This window comes from Metarhizium brunneum, chromosome 6, assembly GCF_013426205.1.
Source record: "Metarhizium brunneum chromosome 6, complete sequence".
In the NCBI taxonomy this organism is placed as follows: Eukaryota; Fungi; Ascomycota; class Sordariomycetes; order Hypocreales; family Clavicipitaceae; genus Metarhizium; species Metarhizium brunneum.
In genome coordinates this window covers 3,089,927-3,116,345 of record NC_089427.1, presented here as the reverse complement: position 1 = coordinate 3,116,345, position 26,419 = coordinate 3,089,927, and the positions used below count along the sequence as shown (strand labels likewise).

At 52.1% G+C, this 26,419-nt stretch overlaps 11 protein-coding genes across 11 annotated transcripts; 3 read left to right on the top strand and 8 right to left on the bottom strand.

Annotated features, from left to right (window-relative positions):
• Window positions 1–242: 242 nt before the first annotated feature.
• DSF2 lies at window positions 243–2,591 on the bottom strand (the record flags this gene model as incomplete). The annotated part of the gene is made up of 3 exons (XM_014690574.1): window positions 243–354; window positions 423–561; window positions 623–2,591. The coding sequence occupies 3 exons, from the start codon at window positions 2,589–2,591 to the stop codon at window positions 243–245; spliced, it is 2,220 nt and encodes a 739-aa protein (XP_014546060.1).
• A 3,102-nt stretch (window positions 2,592–5,693) lies between these two features.
• Window positions 5,694–7,135, bottom strand: G6M90_00g102870 (uncharacterized protein; the record flags this gene model as incomplete). Its single annotated transcript, XM_014690575.1, has 3 exons — window positions 5,694–5,867; window positions 5,922–6,844; window positions 6,943–7,135. 3 exons carry the CDS (start codon window positions 7,133–7,135, stop codon window positions 5,694–5,696), a joined length of 1,290 nt encoding a protein of 429 aa, XP_014546061.1.
• Window positions 7,136–8,135: 1,000 nt separating this feature from the next.
• Window positions 8,136–9,306, top strand: Cstf2 (Cleavage stimulation factor subunit 2; the record flags this gene model as incomplete). Its single annotated transcript, XM_014690576.1, has 3 exons — window positions 8,136–8,187; window positions 8,274–8,602; window positions 8,668–9,306. The coding sequence occupies 3 exons, from the start codon at window positions 8,136–8,138 to the stop codon at window positions 9,304–9,306; spliced, it is 1,020 nt and encodes a 339-aa protein (XP_014546062.1).
• Window positions 9,307–9,950: 644 nt separating this feature from the next.
• On the bottom strand, window positions 9,951–12,556 carry G6M90_00g102850 (uncharacterized protein; the record flags this gene model as incomplete). Its single annotated transcript, XM_014690577.1, has 3 exons — window positions 9,951–10,227; window positions 10,285–12,183; window positions 12,258–12,556. 3 exons carry the CDS (start codon window positions 12,554–12,556, stop codon window positions 9,951–9,953), a joined length of 2,475 nt encoding a protein of 824 aa, XP_014546063.1.
• Window positions 12,557–13,701: 1,145 nt separating this feature from the next.
• G6M90_00g102840 (uncharacterized protein) lies at window positions 13,702–15,458 on the bottom strand (the record flags this gene model as incomplete). The annotated part of the gene is made up of 3 exons (XM_066131606.1): window positions 13,702–13,851; window positions 13,914–14,799; window positions 14,857–15,458. The coding sequence occupies 3 exons, from the start codon at window positions 15,456–15,458 to the stop codon at window positions 13,702–13,704; spliced, it is 1,638 nt and encodes a 545-aa protein (XP_065987648.1).
• A 444-nt stretch (window positions 15,459–15,902) lies between these two features.
• atp-3 (ATP synthase subunit 4) lies at window positions 15,903–16,909 on the top strand (the record flags this gene model as incomplete). The annotated part of the gene is made up of 4 exons (XM_014690579.1): window positions 15,903–15,933; window positions 16,038–16,486; window positions 16,592–16,814; window positions 16,884–16,909. 4 exons carry the CDS (start codon window positions 15,903–15,905, stop codon window positions 16,907–16,909), a joined length of 729 nt encoding a protein of 242 aa, XP_014546065.1.
• Window positions 16,910–17,470: 561 nt separating this feature from the next.
• Window positions 17,471–19,690, bottom strand: SRC1 (Inner nuclear membrane protein SRC1; the record flags this gene model as incomplete). Its single annotated transcript, XM_014690580.1, has 2 exons — window positions 17,471–18,059; window positions 18,201–19,690. The coding sequence occupies 2 exons, from the start codon at window positions 19,688–19,690 to the stop codon at window positions 17,471–17,473; spliced, it is 2,079 nt and encodes a 692-aa protein (XP_014546066.1).
• A 675-nt stretch (window positions 19,691–20,365) lies between these two features.
• On the top strand, window positions 20,366–21,891 carry coq6 (Ubiquinone biosynthesis monooxygenase COQ6; the record flags this gene model as incomplete). The annotated part of the gene is made up of 2 exons (XM_014690581.1): window positions 20,366–20,534; window positions 20,597–21,891. The coding sequence occupies 2 exons, from the start codon at window positions 20,366–20,368 to the stop codon at window positions 21,889–21,891; spliced, it is 1,464 nt and encodes a 487-aa protein (XP_014546067.1).
• A 255-nt stretch (window positions 21,892–22,146) lies between these two features.
• nuo-49 (NADH-ubiquinone oxidoreductase subunit) lies at window positions 22,147–23,717 on the bottom strand (the record flags this gene model as incomplete). Its single annotated transcript, XM_014690582.1, has 3 exons — window positions 22,147–22,163; window positions 22,251–22,992; window positions 23,064–23,717. 3 exons carry the CDS (start codon window positions 23,715–23,717, stop codon window positions 22,147–22,149), a joined length of 1,413 nt encoding a protein of 470 aa, XP_014546068.1.
• Window positions 23,718–24,517: 800 nt separating this feature from the next.
• G6M90_00g102790 (uncharacterized protein) lies at window positions 24,518–25,150 on the bottom strand (the record flags this gene model as incomplete). The annotated part of the gene is made up of 1 exon (XM_014690583.1): window positions 24,518–25,150. The coding sequence occupies one exon, from the start codon at window positions 25,148–25,150 to the stop codon at window positions 24,518–24,520; it is 633 nt and encodes a 210-aa protein (XP_014546069.1).
• Window positions 25,151–25,494: 344 nt separating this feature from the next.
• G6M90_00g102780 (uncharacterized protein) lies at window positions 25,495–26,136 on the bottom strand (the record flags this gene model as incomplete). Its single annotated transcript, XM_014690584.1, has 1 exon — window positions 25,495–26,136. The coding sequence occupies one exon, from the start codon at window positions 26,134–26,136 to the stop codon at window positions 25,495–25,497; it is 642 nt and encodes a 213-aa protein (XP_014546070.1).
• Between the last annotated feature and the right edge of the window lie 283 nt (window positions 26,137–26,419).

The following is a 26,419-nucleotide window of genomic DNA, read 5'->3' as shown; positions in this document are numbered from 1 at the left end:
GTAGAGAAAGGGGGGAAATAAAGAATCCGCCTGCTTAAATGCTGACTGTAGAAACAAGGAGAGATATCCCGTAAGTCATGCTAGAGCAGAGCTGCCGGCCCGAAAGAAATAGATAAATATGGAAGAAAAATGAACTCCGAAGTAGATGGATATATGATGAATGTGGGGGGGAAACGTCATGGTCATTAGAGATTGCACGACTAGCTTTTGTCGATATAGAGGTCGATGAGTTGTCAAAGTGCCTATGAAGACTTGAGGCCAAACATGGTGCGTGTACGGGATTTGCTGCGTGTCTTTTTCCCGTCCTTGCTTGGTGACGGCTCGTCGTCGTCGTTGTATTTGGCTTTGTGGATCCTTTATAAGATGTTTTAGCATCGAGTACAAAGCGAGCGACGGTGAGTTACTTGAGTTGGCAAACTTACCAGCTATTTCCCACCATGCTCATTCCTTTTGCTTCAGCCATGCGGTAAAACTTGGCGCTCTTCTTCAGGTTCTTCTTGCATCCAATACCTTGAGCATAGCAAAATCCTGCTTCTGCAAGGGCATCGACATCACCCCAAGCTACAAAAGTCGTGTTGATTAATACATCTGGCCAAGTACATCGGCTATTAGAAAAACTTACTTCCAGCAATCTCAAAGCATCGGAGGGCAAGAGATTTGTCTTGTTCGATACCCCATCCATTCATATGAGAAACACCCAGCTCGTAAATGCTTAAAGCAAACTGGGCTTTGCGCGCCCGCCTCTCAACCACAGCCGCTGGGGCAGCACGGCCCTCTTTCACTTGATCTTCGTCATCCGCGATTTCGATGCTGGCATGCTCAGCTGCCTTTCTCAACCATTCGACACCTTCTCGTTGATTAGCTCGCATACCCCAGCCATGTCGGCATGCAAGAGCATATAGCAACATGGCAGTTGGTAAATTCTGTCTTGCGGCTAGTCGGAGATGGTATGTTGACTCATTCAAGGAACCGTTTTCATGACACTCTATGCCCTTGGCCAAATGCTCTTCTGCCGACATTTCAGAGGCCGTTGGGGCCAAGGATCTAGACGTAGGTGGCGGCCGAATTGTGCTGGCAGAATCGCTTGTGTTTGTAGAGGCCGGCGTCCTGCCCCGGGATTGCTCATGCAGAGCTGATGTGAAGGCTCGCCCTCTTGGGCCATCCTCAGACTTCCGAATCGCGTCAACTGATGGCCGTGGAGGAAATGACGATGTGCCAGCAGCTGCTAGTCTCGAGCTCTCCATACTTACTTTACCAACGTCCATGGACGGCCTAGTTGTGCCACTCACCGTGCTAATCGCATCATCAGGAACTGTTCTAGCAGATGAACTAGAAGGCCGTGTAGGAGGTGATGGAGGTGCGCCATTGGGATAACGTTGAGCATTGCTGGATGATGCCATGGGCTGTTCCGAAGTGATCTCATTTGGCTCTTGTCGCTGAAGCGCTTTCCCTCTTGGAAGAGAAAATTTAGAATAAATGTACGATGTAGCAGCACCTTTAGCGTCATCCGTCTGCTGATCCATGAAAGCCTCGCTATGCATGCTAACAGGAGTATGTGCAGTATCATCAGCCAGGATGAATGATGGCTGGCTGTCTGATGAAGCCTGACGAGTTGGTACGTCGAACCCAGGTGTGCCAGCTCTACTAAGCGGTCGCGAGAAATTGAAAGACGGCCGTGGAAGAGCGGATGAATCAGATGCAGCAGACGGCGACCTCTTAAAGGATGAGGTCAAGGCAGGGGAATGCACAGAACTCGCCAGAGCAGCACTGCCGGAGGACAGTTTACGTGGCAAGGAATGAAACGAACTGCCCATGTTGCTCGAGTTCTCATCATCTTCAAGAACGGGGGAGGAGAGGATGCTTGATGAGCGTCTGGGGAAGAGTGAGGGCGGCGGCACAAGACCCAGTTCATCAAAGCGGCCTTGCTTCATTCTCTCTGGAGAACCTGTAGAGACAGGTGCGTTTCGTGAAGAAGTGGACTGTAAGCTATTGTCCTTGCAAGCGGGAGATGGCTCAGAGTGCTTTTCATATTGGGACTGGCTATCACTCTGGATCGGTGATGGTGAACGCTCTTGGCGAGCGCCAAAGACATCTCCACGTTGCTGGACGGGGTCCATTTGTCGTCCTCGTAGGATATCTGGAAATGATCCAGGCAAGGCCGGTACGTCAACATCGGGGGTAGGCGGTATCTGGCTCATGCGCGGGTGCATCGACTTGGGCCGTTCCTCGTTTGTAAACGCATCCTCGATTTCGGTTTTGAAGCCAAAGCCAGAGGAGGGTTCTGGAGATTCAGGATCTGATACAGATTCTGCTGACATCGAACGGAAGTACTCTGATCGGCCTTGGACGATCAAAGGCGATTCAACAGTAAGGGGGGGTAATCTGCTCATCCTATTTCCATCCCTGTTGCTTTCCTGCAGCTGCTTGGCCAGCAGGCGACTCTGAAGGGCAAATGCATCGAGAGGAGACAGCTCTGGCGGCACTTCGCCAGCGACGTGCATGCGCGGGGATCGCAAAGGCCTGGAGCTCGACGACATGGCAGAAGAGTGCGAATCAGCCCGCAGGTCAAGCAAGTCCGGGCGCTTCGGCATGATGGACTCGTCGTGCACCGTCAAACGGCGCAATTTGTTCGCATGCAAGGGGTTAATACGGTGATCGGCTTGCGATAACTGCAAATGGTTGAAAGGAGGGAATGGAAACGAGGTCTACTCGCGAAAAGTCGGGGGTTTGGGTCGATGTTGGATAGGGGCTATGTCGGTCGTCAACTCGGTTTATTTTATTTCATCACCGGAGAGTCGTTCTGATAGGATCCAATTCTCCAAACAAAAAGAATGTACTGCAGACGATGCACAGAGCAGTGTGATCCGGATCGGTGACTGTCTAATTCGATCGCACACGCATTCGAGGAATGAGATATATTTAGTATTGCGTCGCCGGTGGTTGTATTGGGGGCACGAGGCGCGGCTCTGGTAACGACGGCCGTGCGACAAACAACAGCAGCGTTGGCGATGTCTGACTTGGCGGCGAGGCGAGAAATTCGTAAGAACGGGAGGCGTCGTTGCCAATGTCGACAGAATAAGAACAGGCGGGACAGGTAGCCGGAACACAGTGAATGGCGACGTCTCGCGGGTGTTGTGTCGTGGCGCAGCAAAGGTAACTTGTATAATCAAATCAGATGAAGCGTCGAGCGTCGAGCATCGAGCGTCGACAAGGCTCAGAAGTCCAGAGGTACAGAAGGGGCCCCGATTGGCGTGGCTGTCGGCGGGAAACGATTCGCAGGGTGAGGGTGAGGGGAGCATCAAGCGTTGATGTATCGTTTAACCGGCCAGTCCCAGATGTCCCTTATTCACGGGCATTGGCGTCCCGTCTGCCAGGCTCGCGGGCTGCAAATACGGGTGATGCAAAGGGGAGGAGGCGAGAAGGAGGCGACATGAGCAGAAGCACGGCGTTGCGCCCGACGAGGGCTTGGGATGGCATCAATACAATAGGAGACGAAATGAACCCTGCTGGCTACTTCCCACCGTTGGCCAGTAACCAGTTCAACGTCCTGAAGTCAACTGGGGCGAGTTCAATACGAGGCACCACCAGCCCTGCGTCGCTGGGACTAACGGCCCTGCTGGCGCTACAGCCACTAGACTCTGGCTGTTTTGGGTTGTGCTCAGGCCGTGACAGTAGGCACCCAACCGTTGACCCGTAACATTGACTACTTGGCTCCCATGTTGTGCTGCGAATGCTCGCATCTCATTCCTCGACCCCCCCGGTCCAGCCCCTGTCCCGCCGGGTGTCCAGGGCCTGACAAAATAACGCCAACAAAGTGGCTCTCTTAATATAAACTGCCTGGCCGTCATCCCCACTAGCCGTCCCCCTTACGCCCCCCTCTCGCTCCCCCTTTGGCGGCGCATGGCTTGAGTTTCCAGGCCCCATCCACGCTAGCCACTTCAGGTGTGTCAGGGACCTGCAGCATATTGGCAATGGAGACAGCTTCGGTCTGGGGTGCATTTAACGACCGGACTCCAATGCCTTCACCTCCTTGGAAGGTTAACTGGTCGCACCGGGGGGCTGCGTTACAAAGTGCCAAACTTGACGTTTAATTTCCTGTCTCTGGTCTCCCACATATCGCGCGGGGGAGCTTCCAGCTCAGCTGTTCTCCGCGATAGAAGCTCATCACTGTTGGAATACGGCGCGTCTGACTCCTCAATGGATCTGGTCTTGGCCACAGCACCAACATGTGGCGAATCTAAAAATGTCAACTTGCTTGCCGTCTGGTGTTACCAGAACCGGTTGACGCTGCCACTGGCCACGCAGCAGGCAGGCAATAAAGCAAGTCGCGTGACGACAAGGCCCGAACCCAAATAAACTCAGGGGGGTCCCCTTTTGTATTTATTTTTATCTTTTGCCATCGATATCCCCCCCAAGCTGTGGTTCAACAGTAAACGCAGGTCAACATCTTCCACGGCTTCTTTGTCGTACAAACAGGACACAGGGTATCCACTGGCTCCATGTCACGCCTCGCACCATCTGTTCTGCCTCTCTCACTTGCTCACCTCCAATAATAACACCCATCGATTGCATGTCAGCCTGGGGGCCTAGAGCTTGAACTGCACCGATCAATGATGTTCAGGTGGCGTACTCTGTACGTACCAGAGCCGCCCCTGACCCAACCCTCCCGTCACGATTGTCCGTCCGCCATGTGCTGCTACCCTGTAACGACCGGTTGTCAAACCCAATTCCCTAATGATGCTTGGTTCCTTGGCCATTCCGGTTTCGCTAGCTGTCATTGAAGATCTTCGTCATGGGGTTTCTCTCTCTCCTTTTCCGTCTTTCTTGATTTTCAAGCTCTAGGCATATCGAACTCCAATGTCTCCTGCCGACCTTATAATACATACATGCTTTGCGTCCCAAGGCTCCATATGTGTCCATCTAGGAGGATGCGGACTTGGAATGCTCAACGGTTGCTCTGGTGGCCAACTGCACCTTGTTCGAATGATATACTCCTACACACAGTGCCGAGACCCCGTGGCCGGATATTTTGCTTCCCTCGGTCGGCCACCAACCGGAGCTGCGCCCTGGTCTGGGATACTCGGTCAAAAAAACCAAGACATCATACATATTATCGCAAGGAGACGGACGTTTCTACACCCACCCTTGCCGATGCATCTGGGCTACCACAGCAGATATCGATACCCCGTCAACCCGTGACACATGAGCAAGCCTGTCCAGGGCACAAGCGCCACGTGAGACACTCGGATATGGCTGTCCAGACCTCGATGTCCCCTTTCCCAATCATGAACAAGAATGATACACGACATAGTCCACACGGAAATCCTTGCCAACGATGCAACCCAGCTGGTGTAACAGAAATTTCATTCCACACCTCAGATCGAACCAGCACAAGTCACATTTCACCGTCAGCACCCCGTACAACTTTAAAATGTACGTAAAACGTAAATTTCATGCGCATCAAATCACAGCCACCAATTGCAAATATTCCACACTCACTCTTTGCCCCCCCTTCTAATTGTCTTGATCGCATCCCCATGCTCGCCCCAACTCAGCCGTTATGCGATGCTCTCCTCAGCAACACAGTCCCCATCCCCTGTTCAAAAAGAGTCATCCAAAAAAAAAAAGACGCCTTAGCCTATGCCCCAAACACAAAAGCCGGTTGTATGATAAGCACAAACCAGAGTACACTTTTACAGATCCTTTGACCGCATCTTCTTCAGTCTCGCAGCACCCTCGAATAGGCCACGGTCCACGGCGGCGGCGACAGTGAGCGTACCGCCGACAATTGCGCAGAGACCTGCAAGGAAGCCAGTGAAGGTCTTGGCAGGCTCTTCTCTGTTGATAACCTTCATGGGAGAAATATCCTGTAATCAATTAGTATGTCGACATGGTAGGGGGAGGATTTTATGGATACTCACATATGAGAAGAAGACGCCGGGAATACCGCCTTGTGAATGTTGACGTTCTGCATGGCCCTCAGCGGCATCGTTACCTCCCTCAAGACTTCGCTTGTGGCTGGTGACCGAGTACTGGTGTGTCTCAAGGCTGCCATCGGCATTGCCATACGTCGACCCGGCCGCGTTCTTGAATCTCTTCTCCCAACCGAGGGGTAGGTACGAAGTGGGCACGATTTTGACAAAATACATGTAGTTGAAGGCCGGATCGCCAATCTCTTGCCTGGTTCCATCAAGGGGGTTCAGATGATGGTTCGTCCAAGGCATGGAACCCTTGCCCAATCGGTCGGAAACCGCAGCGGGAAGCTGAGGACCGAAACGGAGCTGGTGAATAGTATGCGTGAAGTCGTGCTGCTTGCCATTGGGGGTCTCCCAATAGTTCTTGAGGTCGTGAACATGCATATTCCCATTGCTGAAGCTGCGACCAGGAGCAAGATGAAAGTTTCCAACCACCTTGTTGACTTCGAGATGGCCCTCAACGCGACAACCCTCCTCGCGCTGCTCATCCAACCTTTCAGCATAGTGCTCACGTGTACACTGCTCGACGTTTTCGCCCCTGCCAAACGCCCAGCCCTGGCTTGCGTATGCCTCTCGGACTTCATCGCAGGTATTGCAGCATCCGGCCTTTCGTGCGTTAGGGGGAGCCGTAGCACCGTAGCATTCACCACAGTAGGAGGGGTCCAGATGATCAGCAGGATCGTCGTGGACTTTCATGGACTTGATATCAATGACACCACCTCCTTGGGATTCAGGTCGGAGGCGGACATTTTTCACACCGTGTGAGACCCCGTGCTGCTGCTCCCCAGAGACATCCATGACATCGAGGGTGAGCAGCTCGCAAGGCATTCTGGGGAAAGTCATGTTGAGATGGATCTGCATTCGCTCTCCTGCACAGGCTCAGTTAGTATTCGCAAACTTTTGAGTTGCAAGAAGGGTAGCGCATAGGGACCACCCAAAAGTCAGAAGCCAGGTTGTTTCTCCATACCTCTGCTCTTGTCTACCACCAATTCTGGTCGTACGACGACTCGTCGATACTCAGCCCATTCTCCCCAAGACAAGAAGAGCACGACAAAAAGTGATATAATTGTCACGACACCACCGCTCGTAGTGCGGATTCGGGCCTCATCGACCGTCTTTGTGAAGGCATCCAGCCTCGTGAATCTCGACTTGGGCGGCATTGCTGACCTGGTTCGTCGTCAAAGACTCAATGGCGACAGCTGGCGACAGACTCCCCACTAAGAGGTCGCCTTCAAGGCAACTGGGCTTGGAAGACGGACAAGTTCGACAACCACAAGAGGGCAAGAACCGAAATGAGAAGAACGAAGCCCTGGCTAAAGCAGAGTGGTTGGTTGTACCGAAATATGATAGACTTGTGAGAACTGTGCGGCTTAGTTGCTCCGGGAACTGGTAGGTAATACACAATGGAAGGTCGCAAGATCAAAGAATCTAGGATGAGGTTGAGGCCACAGTCGCAAGTACTGGTCCAACATGGGCGAGGCTGAAAGAAGCCACAGTTAACTTCGCAGTACTCTTCGAATGCATGCACGTGTGGGGACAGCGAATGGCAGGGGTCCGATTCTCAGGGAGCCAAATTTGGACAACCGCCTATCCGTGCGTGTGTAGCGGGTGCTGCGCGCGAGCTGTCGTGCCGCCAATTGATGGGCTCTTCAGTCTGGTGTTTCTGACACTCCCCACACGCCTTGAGACTCGCAGTGGCTGGGTGCTTCAGTGGTTTGAGGGTTCAATTGGCCCGCGTCAGGGCGGCACCGGCGCATCAGTCGCGACTTCCCTAGCTCCCCGGCAAATCGCCGGGTAGGTACAGAGTACTTGGGCTAGATCGTGCTCCAACACTTGCGCCCATCAGTCGGCAGTCCCAATCACAGAGTCTGGTGGCTGCAACTGGAGCCATGATGAGAAGGCCGCCGAGCTAAATTTGTAGATTGCACATGCGTGTTCAAGGTCCCATCTCCCACCTGCCTCCAACGTATTGAGGCTTTCTGCATTGAATCATCTTATTCAGCTGTCCATGAAGGCCATTGGGTCACAGGTGACACGAAACACTCAGCGGCAGTAATTAGCGACCCGTCGCTTCGCTCTTTCTATCAGCGTGACGGTTCCCTTCGCGACATCACGACATACGATTCTCACGATAGGTTTCGCCCGGCCCAGCACATCACAATGTCAACAAGACCGCCCTCTCGCGTGGTATTTGTGGGAAATATTCCTTACGGTACGGGTCAAAAAAGAAAAGAAAAAAGAAACCTGAAACTTTTGACTCTCCTCAGTAGTTCTTGACCTTTCTAACTAGACTAATAGGCCTCTCAGAGGAACAAATTACGGAAATCTTCAGCCGCGCCGGCAAGGTCGAACGATTCCGACTAGTATACGATTCCGAAACAGGTCGTCCAAAGGGTTTTGGATTTGCAGACTATCCAGATACTGGTTCGTCGAGTAACCCATACGCCGCTACTGAGCACACAGCCATCGCCTCCTCCACACTCCCTAGAAACCATGCTGACCTCATTTCTGCAACAGACAGTGCTTCATCTGCGGTACGAAATTTGAACGACTTTGAGGTTATGGGTCGCAAGCTCCGCGTCGACTTTTCTAATGAACAAAAGAGTGGTGACGATGACAATAGCCAAGTATGGGCAAAGAAACCCCTTTCCCGGGCGTCACAAACCTCGGCTCGCTAACAAATGCATCAAAGTCCACGTCGAATCCAACTAATGGTACGCCTACCAACGCATACGGCGCACAGGCGATCTCGCTACCTCCTCTCCCTGCCGGCAAGGAAATCCCCCCGGGATTGACCTGCACCGATGCCATCTCACGAACACTCAACACCCTCCCACCGTCCCAACTGCTCGATATCCTCGGACAGATGAAGACGCTAGCTACCTCTGAACCCCAGAGAGCGACAGAACTCCTCCAGCAGGCGCCGCAACTTTCGTATGCCGTATTCCAGGCACTCCTTCTCATGGGACTGGTATCCCCCGAAGCCATCCAGTCTGTCGCCGATCCTACGGCTCCTCTCCCGGCGCCTCAACAACCAGCGACGGCGTATCCCGGCTCTGCAGCGGTCTCCGCCTACTCAACTGCGAATAACAACACACCACCAGTGGCCGGTATGCCATATGCGCCGCCGGCAGCAGCAGCACCAACGACAGCCCAGCCGAGTTATGGCGCCCCGGCGGCACCACCACCAGCATCTGCGACAGCCCAGGACCCCGACGCTCTGATGAGAGCCGTCATGGACCTGACACAGGCCCAAATTGACATGCTTCCGGAAGCTGATAAACAGCAGATCATGGCCCTGAGAGCCTCATTTGCTGGTCAGCGGAGGTAAGATGCGACATGCGCGACATGCCACAGATGTATGAAAACAAACACGGTTATGACAAGGGTGTTGGTCTGCCCAGTGAAGTGCGCTGGGAAGCGGAATCTTTACGGCCGGGGTTGCGTACTGAAATACCAATTTGCTGCAGCAGTATTATTGAGAGGTCATTCTGGATAGAGTCAGGTTGAGCCGGCGCAATAACGGTTGCTATGTACATTTTTTTTAATGTTGGGTTGAAAAATGGTGGTGCATGCCCAAAGACGGCGGCAATGTCGCAAATCGAATGAAAGGGATCAATAGTTGACTGCAAACTGCTACGTCTCAATAAAAATACAAGACACTTGGCAAAACACCACGTTCCGTGATAAAATGACACGCTTGAGCATATCCTTGATGCTAAAAGGCGATGACGGTATAACTTTTACAAACTACCCAGGTATGCATGATCCGACCGAAAACAGGAAAACCAGTCCATTTGTACTCCTTCCCAAAACAAATCAACTAACCAATAAGTCGTACCGTGGTTCCAACGTGGTTCCAACACCGTGTGTATCCCGGGACTAACACGCTAAAAACTGATTTCCCCAAACCTTTTGGATGGCTTTGCGAAACTGCTGAATGGCGCCTCGCCAAGAAGAAACAAAAAGAATGATTCAAACAATATTATATACCCTCTTAGCAATCATATAACACGCTATGCCAAAGCACAACAGGCCGGCGGTTATCCACACAAACCATGCCAAATCACCCTCGTACTCCTGCCCGGGAACCCAGACGTTCATGCCCCACAAGCCGGTGATGATGTTCATGGGGAGCACAATGGTACCCAGGACGGTGAGCTTTCCAAGGACATCGGCAGTTTGCTCTTGTCTCTCGTTCATGCGGATGTTAATTTGGGCGAGATAGTTGCCGTGTGAGCGGGCCAATATCCTGCAACTCTGTTAGCCATTGTCGTCTACTGGAGAACGTGGCGGGGGGGAGACGAACTTTTCATAGTGACCCAAATTGGATGTCATGGTCACAATATGATCTTGGATATCTCCCAGATAAAGTCCTATCTCGGACCTGGGCGCAACTTCCCAGCTTTCGTTACATCGCTTGGCGAAACCTTTGATGACATCTGCTTTGTTGCCTAGAAGGCGATACAGACTCATGACTCGTTTGCGACAGTCACCCACCCTTCGGAGCATGTCCCCCGAGTCGAAGAAGGAGGAGCTGTCGTCTCGGAGATGGGCCGTTTTCTCGTCCCTTTCGGGTGTATGCATCCGTAATATGTTCTCGTCAATCTCGTCAACTTCGTCTTCGATGATTTGGATAAGGGGTTGGAAAACATCGGTGATGTCATCAATGATGGCGTATGAGATCCAGTCAGACGATAGAATGAGATAGTCTTTAAGCTGCCGGATGCGTCTGCGTACGTTCGCAGGGTGCGGTGTCATGGAAAAGTGGAAACTGAGCACACCTTCGCGGAAAACAACGACGTACATGTTGACTGGTTCGAGGTAGTTCGCGCTGTTGATGTCCTGGTCAAATGTGCGGTAGTTGACAAAATAGTAGTGACGGAACAGTTCTACTTTCTCTCGGGCTTCTTGAAGCATGATGTCTTCGGCGGTGAGGGGATGGATTCCGAATGCCTTCGCAATGACCTTCATTTCCGCCTCTGTAGGGCAGAGAACGTCGAGCCACCAGACAGGCCTGTCGCCATATCTAATAGGCTTTTCGGCTGTGTCTGCAGCAGGGGGTTGAACACTGCCTCCGGGTGATTTAGCGCCATTCGGGCTGACGCGCCTAGAATGGTTCATGGGATCCAAGTTTGGCGACATGGTGCCTCCCCTTCCCTTTCGTGACTCCGCAATAGATGGTTGGCGTGTCGGAAATTTGGAGTCGACATCTAAGCCGTTAAAAGACTGCTGGTGCTTCATCGCTAGCGAAATGGTCTCATCATCGTCGTCGCTGCTCTCGTCGTCTGACAGAATGCGAGGATCTGGGATGAAGAGCTCTCGAAAGTCGCTTCCAGGCTGGACGAGCTCCGATATCGTCTGACTGTGGATGGTGCTTTGAAATTCTTCGTTGAAATAAGTGAATCGATATGGAACGTCTTCATCAGTCTGGAACCACCCCTTTCGTACGGGACGTAGCCGCCCGTTGATCAACTGCGGCTCCGTTATTCGTTTCACTCGTCGTTCTTCGCTTCTATCCTCCTTTTCATACTGCCTCCATTCCTCCAACACTGACAGGTCCGGCCATTGGCCCCGTCGTCGACGTGCATGCCGCTGGTGGATTTGAGGATCTCGAGACTGAGCATCATCTTCCTCTTCGCCAAGCTCTGACATGCCAGGGGCTGGGAAGCATACGTCCCCAGCAGCGGCCACTGTTGATCGTCGGTTTATCTCGGGCCTGTGGTCATGAAGTGGACTTTCTGTGACCGACACAGCCTCCTCGTTGTCTGAGCACCGACCGCTACCGCTCGGAAGAGATAAGTCATCCCGAATCATGACGTCTCCAAACATCATCTCGGGGCCAGTCGCAGCACCGAACGTTGGCGAACCTGGGACGGACGGTGGATGATTCACATCGTAGCCATCCCTTTGCGAAGGGGCCGGCTTGGTTCTCGACGATCTGCTGGATCTTCGGCTTCTGTTGCGACCGGTCTTGCCCTCACTTGCTCCATAGCTCGAGGGACCCGTTGGAGATGCTTTCTTGGCGGATGCCGACAACAGAGGAGCGGTCTCGTCCCACGGATCATGCTCGGCATTCTCATTGGGGCTATTGGGAGTGTGCGTAGATCGCAGTCGGCTACCACCCGGAGTCGAGGAAAAGGGATTATGGAAGGGACTAGACACTGCTATGGTGGATGAACGGCGGGTTCGCATAGGTCTCTGCCCTCTATTGATGCAAATATTAGCTCACGTATACGGGGAGGCATGCTGAATAAATTACAACTTCTCCTGCAAGCTTACCGGTGGTCAAGCAAAGCCTCGCTGTCGATGCTGATACTGCTCAGGTTGGCCTTTGGCACTTGATACAGCAACCCGGGGCCCGAAGGACCAGCTTCATCATGGCTGTCCTCGGCAAGAGCAGCAAAACTCTTTCGTCGAGAGCGCTTCTTTTTGCCGCCTCGATGTCCCTTTCTCTTGCGCGGCTGCTTCTGGCTGTCTGGGGTGGCTTTTCCCGTGGATAGTGACGGGGAGCTCTGCGAGGCAATTTCCGTTCTGTAGTTGGAGACGGCGCTCAGCGACGGGAGGCGATTGCTGGCCATTGTGACGTGGTCCAGCTCTCAGGTTAGCCGCTTTAACACACGGTCATGCTCAGCCCGCAGCGGTGTCACCATCGCCGTGACTCGATGATCTGACGTTGCAGAGGCGAGGTGTCAGACAAGGCGAATTTTGACAGCTGAGTTCACATGAAAGACGAAAAAACAAAATAAAAAGAAAAAGCCACAGAGGATTGTCGGTTGAGTTCGCACGTTGCCAAGATTTGTCAAAAGGCCAGGCTCCAGATGTCTGGGGCGTTACTGCTGGGATGGGGCACATGGCGCAGTCTGGTTCTAGGTACTAGTAGTAGGTGCGCACTAAGGTGCTCCATGGTCCGGCGAGCGTTCAGCTAGATACGTACATACATACACCAGCAGTGTGCAGACTGGAGCAGTCAATCATTGATGCATGATTCAGTGGCTTGCAAGGGGGTTGGCCTCTGGCAGTACTAGTCCCTACATGTACATGTAATGTTCGAAGCCGTACGGAGTACGGAGTAGTCAAAGCTGTCAACCAAGAAGCAACATATCCATGTCTGACCAGGGGAAGTCACACCGTGCCGGTGGCCCAGGCCAGCACTTGGACGGCGCTGGAGCACCAGATAACTGTCTGGTTTGATTCAATCATTAATGTTCGTTCTACAATGCAGTGGCCGTATGCGGCTACGTGGTCCGGTGCTAGCCGCTTTTAGACCAGCGTCGATCCTTCCAACCAGCCCCGGAGCTTTGGCGCACGAGGCTCTTCAGCAACCCGCATTGGTGTTGAAACTCTCCATGTACTCCGTAGCTTGAACCAGACATCTGTTGTGCAACAAAGCTCGGACACTGTATGCGGCCTCAATGCTTACAGCCGGCCCGAGAACTTGTGTCAGATTCTTTTGTTTTCCTCGAAAAACCTTCATGATGGACAGCCGTTTCGCTATCTGTTCTCACTTTATCCGCCAAACCCACTGCCGGCGCGGCATGATTTATGTATTTCAATATGTACTGCAAGGACCGCTCCAAGAGTGTAGTTGTTCAAGAGAGTAATTTATGGCGCGACAGGATTGCTGGGAAACAAAATCAATATGATGCAGGGTTCGCTCGCTATGTCTATGTACTCTATGGCAAAATATGTCCACGCCAAGTCCGCCAACAATCTATCCCAGAAACTAGGCCTTGGCCCCAAAATCCCAGAGCCTGACCAACAGGCTGTCCTGCTGTGCCGCTGGGTCATCATGGGGGAGGAATATCCTCTTAGGAATTTGGAATTCAATAACCGGCGCCTTCTTGATGTCCTTTCCCAACTCGGCATCTAAAAGCTACGGACAATGTCAGTAAAACCAGCGCCGTACATGCCCCAAAGAGGTCAGACAGAACTTACACTTGCGTATGAATGATCCAAAAAGTCTTCCATGTTATACGATTGCTTGGTGAACTGCTCAGACATGACCTTTGCAACAGTCGCAATGTTGGGGTGATAGTGCGATTGCAGCTGCACAAGCTCCCAGAGACAGCTGTCGATTGCGCGCGTCTTCGTAGGCTCAGTCTCCTCCGCCAGGAAGGGATCTTCAAACCCGCGATCCTTCATATCCTGCTTCTCCTTAGGATCCTTTACGACCCGGTGCAACATGTATGTGCATGTAGGGTGACGCTTCAGCAGGTTGTAAATCCACGGAATCACAAACGCAATGGCGCTAGGAGGCGCATTCAGCGCTAGCCGGGATAATCGCTTCAGGAAGCTAGCTACCAGAGAAGCAGGAAGATGGGTTGACGCCAGGAATGTATCCAACAATCGGAAGAATCGGGACCGGTGTTTTGAGTGCAGGATATCTCGGTCGAGTAGCGAATACAACTTGGGATAGAACGATGGGTAGTCCAAGTTGCGCTCTTGAATCAGGTAGAAGACTCCAGACAGTGCTAGCAGAGACATCGATCCTCCTGTGTTGTAGCAGTTGGTAAGGAAGTCTGCCAACAACTCTGGTTTTGTGAACCAAGGGGCAATAACGGTTGAAGTTATATCCAATAAACGCTTGCGCTCGTCCTTGGTGTCGGCGACGCCCATCAATGCAAGCCACGCCTCTTGACCCTGCTTTTTGTGTTGGTTGACTGATCGAAGAGGATGTGCCTTCTTCTTGGGCCTGGGGATGTAGAAGTCGTCCAGGTCATCCGCAGACTCTGGCACACCGTCTAGAGCAGAAATCAGGGAGAACACCCTGTCAAACAAATTATTGGACTCGATATCCCCCGAAGAGCTTTCCACAAGGTTCCTTTCAAAGCTATTAGCAGAGCACAACAACATAATTCGTTAAAAACGAAATACATACTTGACAGATTTGAACGTGAAATAGCGAATATCATCATACTGTTCCGCAAAATCTTCTATGTATGCTTGCCTGACATCTTCGTTGCCTGAGAGCAATACAGCTTTGACGATGTTCTCGATAAATGCGATGGGGAACGTGTAGTCCTCATTGTTATTCAAGAACTCTGCTTCAGCTTTCAGCAATCTCATGCTCAACGTGAGAGCAGTGACAGCGAGCTCTTCTTGGCTCAACAGACTCATCAGCAATATCTTGTACTGAGAAAACTGATCCTTGAGCCAGCCAACGACCACACTATCCTTTTCCGAAAGAGACTTCTTGGAGGTGAGAGACCCTTGGGCTAGCAATCGAATAAAGACTCTGCAGAGGGCTACTGCTGCCAACATCGATTCTGGTTCGCCATTTTCATAGTCCCTTGCCGTGCTCAACAGGTCAGTGATATCGTTGTAATTCTTTTTTGATTCCAGAATCCCTTGTTCCAGAAGAAGAATCCTTGCATTTGGGTCCTCACTCTCTTCACTTGAAGACCTGCGCCGTTTGGCTGGCTTTTCACTAGCAGAGGTACGCTTGCGCTTCGAGCCTTCAGCTACAGCGCCTTTCGCCATGATGGAAATACTTTGCCGCGTATGTCGTTGGGAATTCGGGAATTAAAAAAAGAAGTATTTAAACTCTCCAACTGAAAGAGAATGAGCCTCAAACAAAGAAAGAAGAAGAAGAAGAAGTAGCACCGTATGTTTATTGAAATGGTAGATACATATTGTTCGAAATCTTGGGAGCCTCAAATAAATCGAGTGCTGGACTTCCAAAAAAATCCAATCAGTCGCACCTTATCGATAAGATTGCTTTTCCCCCTACACCTCAAGGCAGGGAGAAGGTCGGGTAAATCATGTTGCTCCACGAGCGAACGTCTACTTGGCCCATTCCTTTACTCTCCGGGGTCACGTGATTTTATCATGTTGCCGAACTAGCGCGATAAAACCTCAAACCTCACTCCCAGCTCCCCGAGCAACGTCAAGCCCGACACCCCCCAATCGCTACTCTGTATCACAATGGCCTCTCGCTTGGCGCGAAGCGCTGTCAGTACGTCGCTCCCCTATCGAATTGCACGACGACAATTGAAATTTGGAGACCCAATTGGAAGCGGAAAGTTTGCTGACGCATGATGAATCTGTCGTAACGAACAGGCGCTCCCCTTCTTCGATCTACCCTCGCCCGCCGAGCCATCCCTGCCGTGTCCGCCGCTGCTGTCCGCCACGCCAGCAACGTTCCCGCCGAGGAGCCCAAAAAGAAGGCTCAGAGCATCGTCGACTCCCTCCCCGGAAGCAGCCTCCTCAGCAAGACGGCGTTCCTCAGCAGCGCTGCTGGTCTCAGCATCTACGCCATCAGCAATGAGTACTACGTCATGAACGAGGAGACCATCGTGGCCATCTGCTTGCTGGCCGTCTGGGGTGGTCTCATCAAGTACGGTGGTCCCGGATACAAGGCGTGGGCCGAGAGCCAGAACGAGAAGATCAAGAACATCCTCAACAGCGCGCGTGCCGACCACACCGAGGCTGTCAAGGGCCGCATCGAGGACGTCAAGCAGATGACTGGTGTTGTGGACATCACCAAGGCCATGTTCGAGGTGTCCAAGGTGAGAGAACTTGAAAGCATTCTATTGTTTTTCTTTTTTTGGAGGGGGATGGGATCCCCATCTGGACGATGATAGTACCCGAGGTACTGACGCAAGGGCTTGCAGGAAACCGCCAAGCTTGAGGCTCAGGCCTATGAGCTCGAGCAACAGACCGCCCTGGCCGCCGAGGCCAAGGCTGTCCTTGACTCCTGGGTCCGTTACGAGGGCCAGGTCAAGCAGCGCCAGCAGAAGGAACTTGCTGCTTCCATCATCGCCAAGGTCCAGAAGGAGCTGGAGAACCCCAAGGTCCTGCAGCAGATCCTGCAGCAGAGCGTCGCTGACGTTGAGAGTATGTTGAACTGAATAAGTTTACGCAAAACGATGACATGACCAATGAATGTGCTAACACGGACCACAGAGATTGTCTCTTCCAAGGCCCAATAAACGCCAATTACTAGAGTCTTAGATTAAAACGTACCGCCGTTTCTTTTGTTACAACACTCTGTGCATATAACCACACCTGTGCAATAGCCGATTAAATCGAGACACTAGTCTTAACTATTTTAACTCTATTCTATGTTTCTTCACCTCCCGTGATTCTGTTCTGTCGACAGTGAGATATTTCAGCGATGCCATGGGTGAATGCGTATCCTGACGCGCTGATAGCCATGTAACAAACGAAAACCACACGACGCTGAACGAGGCAACCCACCTGCGTCACTGGACACATCAACGACCAACCGAAGCCTAGGCAAACTTGACATGCCAAGTAACGCAAGAGTGTCCCCAGTCTTACTACGTCTCGAGGGTGGCTGTAGCAAAACAGAGACCTAGCAAATTTCAACAAATTAATAGTCATCGAGATGTATTTGGTACACCATAAATCGGAAGTGACTGCTGCCCTGGGCCTAATATTAACTCATCCACCAAATTGTAGCACAGCGAGCAATTATACATTCTAATACAATTTATAACAATGCAGTATAGCCAACACCAAAGCCACCCCTAATAAATCGGCCTTGGCTCATCCCATTTCCTAGCCTCGACTCTATCTTTAGAATCAGGCGTCTCCTCCTTCAGCTCCGGCACCAACGAAACCCTCCCACTGCGCCGTCTCCTCGCCCCCTCACCCTTGGTAGGGCCAATCCACTCCCAAGCACGACCTACTTCCCCGCTTCGGCTTTCCCTCTGGCTTATGCGGACATTGCTGTTCTGCTCTACGACAGCCCTTACCCTCTGCCATATCCTGTCTCGCTCGGAGAGAGTGTGAATAGATCGCAGGACATCATCCCTCAGGTTTGGCAGGAAGAGCCAGGGATCATCAAGATCCTCTTCTCCAAGCTCCCTCTGGTCCGCGATTCGCTGTAAGACCAAGTCTACGAGGGCTGGAACCTGTGCAGATGTTGCAACGTGACGACGGTACCGTGAACGTGCGTTCAAGCTTCCGAGGATCAACAAGATTATAAATCCAATTGCGAGTCGATATCTTGCCAATGCGAGCCAGATTGACCGCTTGATGGCGCAGGTGAGCGGAAGGCGAGCGAGAGAGGTTGACGATAGCTTTCTGACTGGAAGATTGGAGGCACCGGACGGTCTGTGGGATTAATCACGGATCTGATTAGTCTGTGTCAGAAGAAGGATTTGTTGACCAGATATGAGATAGCACCACAGCCATAGCTGAGATTTTATCTCATTGCGAAAAAGAAGAAGGGGAAAAAAACTGGTCTATACTCACTGGGTTGTCTCAACTTGAACCTCAACTTCTTCTCTCGTAGTGACTTTGCCGATGGCCTTCTCCCACAGGTCATCAAATTCCTCATCACTAAGTCTCTTGTTTCGTTTTTTGCTGACAACGTGTTTTAACTCTTCCTCTGCGATTGCAGGCGAATTTTCCTGTTGACCCGCTTCGTCGACCAAGTCACCGCACTCATACTTGGCTCGGCGCTCTCTAAGCTCCTCAACCGCCTTGTCAGCTACGGCCTGAACTCGGCGTTCCTGCTCGCTATCGGGCTCACATGTTGGTGGAAGAGGGACCAGTCCGCCGAATGACAACGGGTGAGGTTTCTGAATGAATCCTTGGATACATCTCACATTGAAGCCCTCATAGCAGTAGGCATTTGCAGGACATGGTTCGCATTGGGGTTCAACAAAAGGAAGTAGCGCATCGGGAACTACAATCTCTGGTGGCAGGAGTGGCTTAGCCTGTCTACCGAGGCCGCAGTATCCGACAGCAAGCTTCTCTTGTCGATACCAAGCTCCGTAAGCGCCGAAAAGAGCCATAAAAAGGACAAAGAGGGGTGTCAGTACGCTTGTTTGGCGTGCTGGTTTATGGCTCTTGCGCAAAATTGGAGCGACTTCACCCGAGCTTTGAGCTTCTTCCAATTCGAGCTGCTCTTCAGCAGTAAACTCCTCGCCAGGCTCCAAAGCAAATTCAGGATTCTTTTGCCGTAACTTGGGTGCTGAAATTTCTGATATTCTAGACTTTTTGCTTCGATCGGTGAAACCATCAGTTCTTCTCCTAGCAGATCGCACGCTCTGAGACATGTCCTCCCCCAAAGTGCGTCGACGGTTGCTTGGAGTTTTTACCGGCGGCGGGGAGCTTCCGCTTTGGAAAGGGTTGTCGTCGGTGAAAACAGATGCGTCATGTCCCCCGTCCTCTTCTACCTCTGGCGGCTGAAGATATTCGTTCGAGCGATCAGCATGAGTGGGATACTCCTCTTCCGACTCATCTTTTATTTGAGGAGTGACGGTCCTTCTGCTGCTTCGACGCGCCGACTTAGACGCAACGGATGCGGCGCCGTCATCTTCGTCAAAATGGGAAAGTTGCCGGCTGGCAGATCTTGAGCTGCGCTTGCGCGGGCTGCGCAGAATATTGGATTCTGGTTCCTCGGACTCGGTCTTAATTCTGCTCGAGCTCTTCCTTGGCGACATCGACCTGCGCATAGACGAATGGCGCGAGCGCGTGTCGTGTTCATCCCAAGCGTTGGAATCTTCTGCACTGCCTGCATTGACGAACCCTAAGCTGGATCGTTTCGCCTGAGCTCTCTGTGCCCGCAACTTCGCAGCCTGTGATAAAACGTGATCATTGACCAAATCTACCAGTTGTCCCTTCTTCGCTGTCGATGGATAGTCCACATTGTGCGTGACGAGGATGGACCGCAAGCGCGGCACTGTCACGCTGCGCGGATCGAAGCCCTCTTGGAGGTAATCATCGGCATCAGCCATGTTGACGGACGGCGTTAGCGCACAGCGGTTGATGAAGTTGCAAGTTCCTGGCAAGGCAAGATGTGAATGCGCAATGGCAAGTCTAGCAACCGTGGCGGCTTGGCTTCGCGGAGGAATGCAACGACACAAGGTGGTGAGACAAGGTCAACCGAGGAGGACCGCCGAGGAGGAGCGGTCGCGGCCAAGGTCGCAGGTTATCGGACCTGCAGAGAGAGGGAGGCATCTACTAGGTTGCCGAAAAGGACAACCTTGACACGGAAATCCGAAAATAAGGGCGTTGCCGGCACTATAGCCTGCAAAGCAGTATTGCAAGGATGACAGGTTTACAAAATCGTCGGCAAAGATGATATGATTGTTGTTGATCGAGTCCTAGCTCCACTGACGGAGCCACGGCTCCCGTTGTCTGTAGCAACTATGATACAACAATCGGCGCATCCTCGGCCCGCCCAGTCAGGAGCGAGAGGCTGGCGTGGCCTTGCCACATGTGGCGCAAATGCCACCCTCAGCCCTGTCATAGTACCTCCGTATGTACATTAGGTACGTACTGAATTGGGGTGGAACTTGCATTGCAATGCATAACATCGTCCCACCTCAAGAGCTCTAGCTTCGTCCACCTTCAACCACCAATTAATGTTGTGTGGTGATTGACCACACGCAACAATGCCACAGGCTACAATGGCTGGGGCGCGGGGTCTTATAACAACCTCGAATTCCGTTTGCAGAAGTTGCTCTCGACCTGCCCGCAGCCAATGGCGGCGTTCATATTCAACTACAAAAGACGATATATACGATGTAGTTTGCGTTGGAGGTGGCCCGGCTGGCCTCAGTCTTCTCACAGCGCTTCGTACGCACCTTACTGTCTCGGTTGAATGATATCTTGAACTTAGTCTCTAACGAATATCCTAGGCGCAAGCCCCATCACTTCCAGGCTAAGGGTTGCCCTCATCGAAGCTCAAGACCTAGCCAAGACCGCCGCCTTCTCTCTCCCGCCAACCCAGTTCTCAAATCGCTGCAGCTCAGTGACCCCATCGTCGGCCCAGTACCTCAATACCATTGGAGCATGGACACACATGAAGCGCGACCGCATCCAAGAATTCCACGAGATGCAAGTTTGGGATGGCGTCACAGGTGCCCGGATTGAATTCGACCCCCCCGCCAGCTCCGGCCCCAGCAATACGATTGCGTACATGACGGAAAACCTGAACCTGACTTCCGGTCTTTTGAAGCGCCTCAAAGAACTAGGAAGCATCGATATTTTTGACAACTCGCGAGTAGAGAAAATCGACCTGGGCGAAGAGACCGAAGATATGGATCTTCGCGACTGGCCCGTCGTACACCTGTCAGGCGGTCAATCACTAGTTGCACGACTTCTCGTTGGCGCCGACGGGGCCAACAGTCCCGTACGGACTTTTGCAGGCATCGAGAGCCGTGGGTGGGATTACGGAAGACACGGGCTCGTGGCGACGCTGCAGCTGGAAGGAGACGGTTGGGGCGGACAGTTCAGCAAGATTGCCTACCAGAGGTTCTTGCCCACCGGCCCCGTGGCTATGCTCCCTCTACCGGGGAATTATTCAACCTTGGTGTGGTCAACGACGCCAGAGAACGCCGCGCTTTTGAAGAAGCTGTCTCCCAAGGACTTTATTGCCTTGGTAAACGCTGCATTCCGCCTTAGCTCCGTCGACCTGGGGTACATGCACACACAAACCGAGGGCCAAGAAGACGAGTACAACTGGAGATTACAACACACGCCCGTGGATGCCGAGGCCATCCCGCAGACTGTTGTCGGCGTGCAAGAGGGGTCAATTGCTTCATTCCCCTTGAAGCTTCGCCACGCAGATACATATATAGGTGAACGAATTGCACTTGTCGGCGATGCCGCGCACACCGTCCACCCGCTGGCTGGACAGGGCCTCAACATGGGGCAAGGCGACGTGCAGAGCCTTGTCAAGGCCATAGAATATGCCGTTTCCCACGGACAAGATCTGGGGACACAATTGTCACTTGAGAGCTACAATAGCGAGCGTTACGCTACTAACCACGTCCTGATGGGCGTGTGCGACAAGCTCCACAAGATTTACTCGGTTGAAAGCGGACCACTGGTTGGTCTTCGATCTATCGGCTTGCAGGCTGTCAACATGCTATCACCGCTAAAGAATTTCTTCATGGGACAGGCGTCTGGTACCGGCGTCAAAGTCGTATAGACAACCAGACTCACCTCGTGGTGTAAAGTGAGGTGTGTATAGTAGTATAGAAAGTAATTGTAACAATAAAACACATGCACATCTTCAATAACACCCCATGTATACGTATACAAGATGTACATCACTTGAGTGAGACTGCGTGGGTGGTAAAAAAAAAAGAAGACTTCTATGGAGTATTTACAGGTTCTCCCAGCCAGCTATGACTACAGACAAATAAAAAATCTTGATGGCATTTTTCTCCCTTCTTCCCAAAATTTACCGATCGACCTCGCCTGAGTAAAATTGTCAGCGTGTGTTTAAATGTAGAGATTTGCGACTTTGGAAAGTGAAAGAAAAGGGAGGGGTCCATCAAAACTTACCAAACACCAAATCCATGGTACCAATTACAGCGACGGCATCGGCCAACAAGTGACCTTTGGAGACATGGTCGAAACCCCCCAGATGAGCAAACCCAGGAGCACGGATGTGGCACCTATAGGGACGCTCGCTGCCGTCGCTGACAACATAAACACCCATTTCACCCTTGGGGGCCTCTATGACGGAATAGGTCTCGCCAGGGGGGACGGCGTAACCCTTAGTATACAGAAGGAAGTGATGAATGAGAGCCTCCATGTTCTCCTTCATGGCAGTACGGGGGGGAGGTGAGACCTTGTAATCCTCAACACGGACAGGGCCAGCAGGCATCTGGTTCAGACACTGGTGGATGATGCGCAGGGACTGGCGGAACTCCTCCATTCGGCAAAGGTAGCGGTCGTAGCAGTCGCCATTCTTGCCAACAGGAACATCGAACTCGACCTTGTCGTAGGCGTCGTAGGGTTGGCTCTTTCGGATATCCCAAGGGACGCCAGAGCCTCGAAGCATGACACCGGTAAAGGACAGGTTCAGGGCCTCAGCGGCGGAAACAACACCAACACCTCTCAATCGCTCAATCCAGATGCGGTTGTCGGTAAGCATTTCTTCCGTCTCGTCGATGCGGTCACCAAACTGGGTGGCCCATTGATAGATGTCATCCAGCAGACCAACGGGAATGTCCTGATGAACACCACCAGGGCGAACGTATGCTGCGTGAAGACGTGCGCCGGAAACACGTTCGTAGAACTCCTGTAGTGGATAGTCAGCGTCATTAAAGGTCTCAAAAGAAGACGTGGATATACTGAGGCGAAGATGCGTACCATGAGCTTCTCTCGCTCCTCGAAGCCCCACAGGAAAGGCGTGAGAGCACCAACATCCATTGCGTGAGACAGGACAGACATGAGATGATTCAGAACTCGGGTAAGCTCTCCAAACAAGGTACGGATGTATTTGGCGCGGTCGGGAATCTCAATGTTGAGTAACTTCTCAACAGCGAGGGCAAAGCATTGCTCGTTGGTCATCATAGAAACGTAGTCCAGTCGGTCGAAGTAGGGCAGAGCCTGGAGATAGGACTTGTATTCGATCAACTTCTCAGTGCCCCGGTGGAGGAGGCCAACGTGAGGGTCGGCGCGGATGATTTCTTCGCCATTGAGCTCGAGAATTAGTCGAAGCACACCGTGGGCAGCGGGATGCTGTGGGCCGAAGTTGACAGTATAATGCCTGACCTTGCGGTCCTCGACCGAGTTCTCGCGCGACTTTTGAACGGCGCCGGGGATATGCTGCGTTGTGCCGTAGGGATCGCTGGGATGGGCAAAATCGTCATCGACGGGGATGAGCCTAGTGCCCATGGGCTCGGGAGTAGCATATTTTCGAAAACGTGTCGTCGAGAAGGGCCGAGTTGCAAGTTGTGTGGCAGGACGCAGGCAGAGACGCTTGGCGCCGTGGCCAGCGAGCCTCTGCAGTGAAGAAGCCATTGGTAACGAGATTAGAGGGGCCGGAAGCAAGAGGATAGACTGGAGATCCTCCTGGAGAGCCTCTTGCTCGCAGTCAATGGCTTGTGGGCTGAGGAGAAATCGCCTTGGTGGTTATGGCCCGTTGTCCCGGATGTTGCACGTCAATATTCGGGGCAGCTTAGGCGATGGTGGGTTCCGGGGTGGGTTCGGCTTAATATTTTTGCGTGCCAGGCAACCAGTTAGATTGCAGCTATTACTCTCACTGCGGGAGAGAGGAAGCTTGCCAACGATCCACTTTAAGAGCACGGCCAGCTTGACTGTTCGACTCCACATGCAATTCGGACTTGCAAGGTTTCAGATGACACCAGATCTTCGTCTTGCACACAACCCTGCCTTCAACACGAGAGTATCCGACTATCGACAGAGAGTTGTACCATTTATCTTATCTTTTTTTTCTAACTTTCTTCTCTAAAATGAAAGTCGAGTTTCATTTCAAGGAGACCGTTGGTGGAAAAGGAGTATCATTGTAATGGTAGTAATCACCCCGAGAGGCATCCAGATATTACAATGATAACGCAGAGACTTCTTAAAACCCAATGGATTGTGGAAAGCCAGTTTCACTTGGCTGATTTGATTCAGATACATCATACGTCAACCGCCTGCAGGTAAGTGATGTCGAAAACTCCGATGCATAAAAAAGAGCCAGGCATAGCAGCCACACCGTCTAGATAGATGGCAAAGAAAGATTTCCTCCATCTTCGTTCGTTCGTCATAAAGCGTGGCTCTCCATAATCCGCACAAGAAGCAATCCCACACTCAATCTATCCTAACCCCAAATCACTCCTCACAACCCCCAAAGCAACAATATCCCAAACAACGCCGCCCTTCTCAACCGCCCGCCTCCTGACGCCCTCCCTCACAAACCCGCTCTTTTCCATAACCCTCACACTCGCCGGATTCGACGAGAACGCCCGCCCATCAACCCTCAGCAAACCAGGCCACGTCTCAAACGCCCACCGCACCGCCGCGGCAATCGCCTCCGTACCATATCCCTTGCCCCAGGCCGACGGGGTCAGGAAATAACCCACTGCCCACGTCCTGTAAAAGACATCCTGTTGCGGGAGAAATCCAAAGCCCCCAATCATGACCGGCGCCGTCGTCAGGTTATCCGGCGTGTTGGGCTTGAGCATGATGGCCCCGTGTGTGGGATAGTGCGGATCCGCGCCGTTGCCGCAGGTTGCTATAAACTCGGAGGCGGCTTCGACGGTGTAGGGTGACGGGAACCTGTCGCTGAGGGTAGCGGCAACTTCATCATGGTCCCCGACGGAGGCGAGCGTCGGAGCGTCTGACAGCTTGTAGCGGCGGAGGATGAGCCGTGGTGTTTCGAGGAGGACTGTCCCTGGCTCGGGCGAGGGAGGGTTAGGCGATGTGAGGATTCTGTTTGGCGGTGGCATTCTCCAGTTGAGTTTTGCGGAGTTTGCTCACCCTTTCTTTGTAAAGAAGGGTTGAGTATTGGTAACGGTTGTGGTTGTTGAGGCGTTGTTTTAAATATGTTGCGGTGAAGTGACTGGTCTGGACTCTGGATGAGGTGAGTCAACTCGCTAGTGTTGAATTCTCCGCTTACGGAATCCCTTCAACACCATCTCTCAAGTCTACGGGTGACGCTCACAAATGCGGGTCATGGTTATTTTGCCTCTAAAGATGAGCTATTGCAAACTGTACTATTTAGTCGGTATACGCAGCAGGCCATCACCGGTCCAAACCAAAGTCAACTCCGAAACGGCGGCAACCTAGCAGCTTACTCAATCCCGTCAGATCCAGACGTTCTGTAACAGCCACAATTCTCATCCTGCCCGTCCGTCCCTGCTGGATCAACATTTGCCTTGTCCAAAGCCCCGTCGCCAAAGTCAAACGGTACGCTTCCAAGAACTAACCTATCCCAAAGGGCATCACTCCGATCCAAAATACTCCTCCCGTCAAGATCAATGGGTATTTCGTCATGTTCCTCCGAGCGCACACCTCCCCCAATCAGCCCAACCGCTTCAGCTTGTCGAATCAGTTCCTTCACAGCTTCAACTTCGGCGTCCTCTCTTTGCCTGCCCACATTCCCAAACAAAATTGTCCACGGAATTTCGTAGCATTGAGGTGGTCCTTGCCACGGATCATCTGAAAAGCTTTCTATGTGATCGAGGACTAATTCATCACACGAATCGAGCTTTCTGGCATCAGGCGGCAAACCATTGCTGAGTGTCTCCGATGAGTCATCATCTTCTGCAATGGCATCTTCCGCGTGCAATGTATTCAACCTTTTATCGCCGTCTGGAAGTCTCTTCTTATGGTTCTTTTCTTCCAAAAATTGACGTTTTTCTTGACAATCAGACGGCTTGCCCTTGCCCTTGCCCTTGCCGGGAGGCGTTGGGCGTGCTACTGGATGTGGCATTGTCGTTCCGTTACGTGACGCTCACTTTTGTAGCGCCTCCTCTGTAACGGGAATAATTAGTCATCGAGAATATCGGCGTTCTTATCTTACTCGAAAAATATAAACATACTTTTAATTCCATAAGAATGTGCCTGGTTTGGTCAATGTATAACGTGGATCTCACTATTTGCTCTCTGTGCGAAGTCGAGGCAGTGTTCTTTCGTCGGAGAGGATATAGTTTGAAACTACAGTATCTTTAAGATGCAAGTTGGTAAATAAATATCGTGGTTAAAGTTCTGATGCG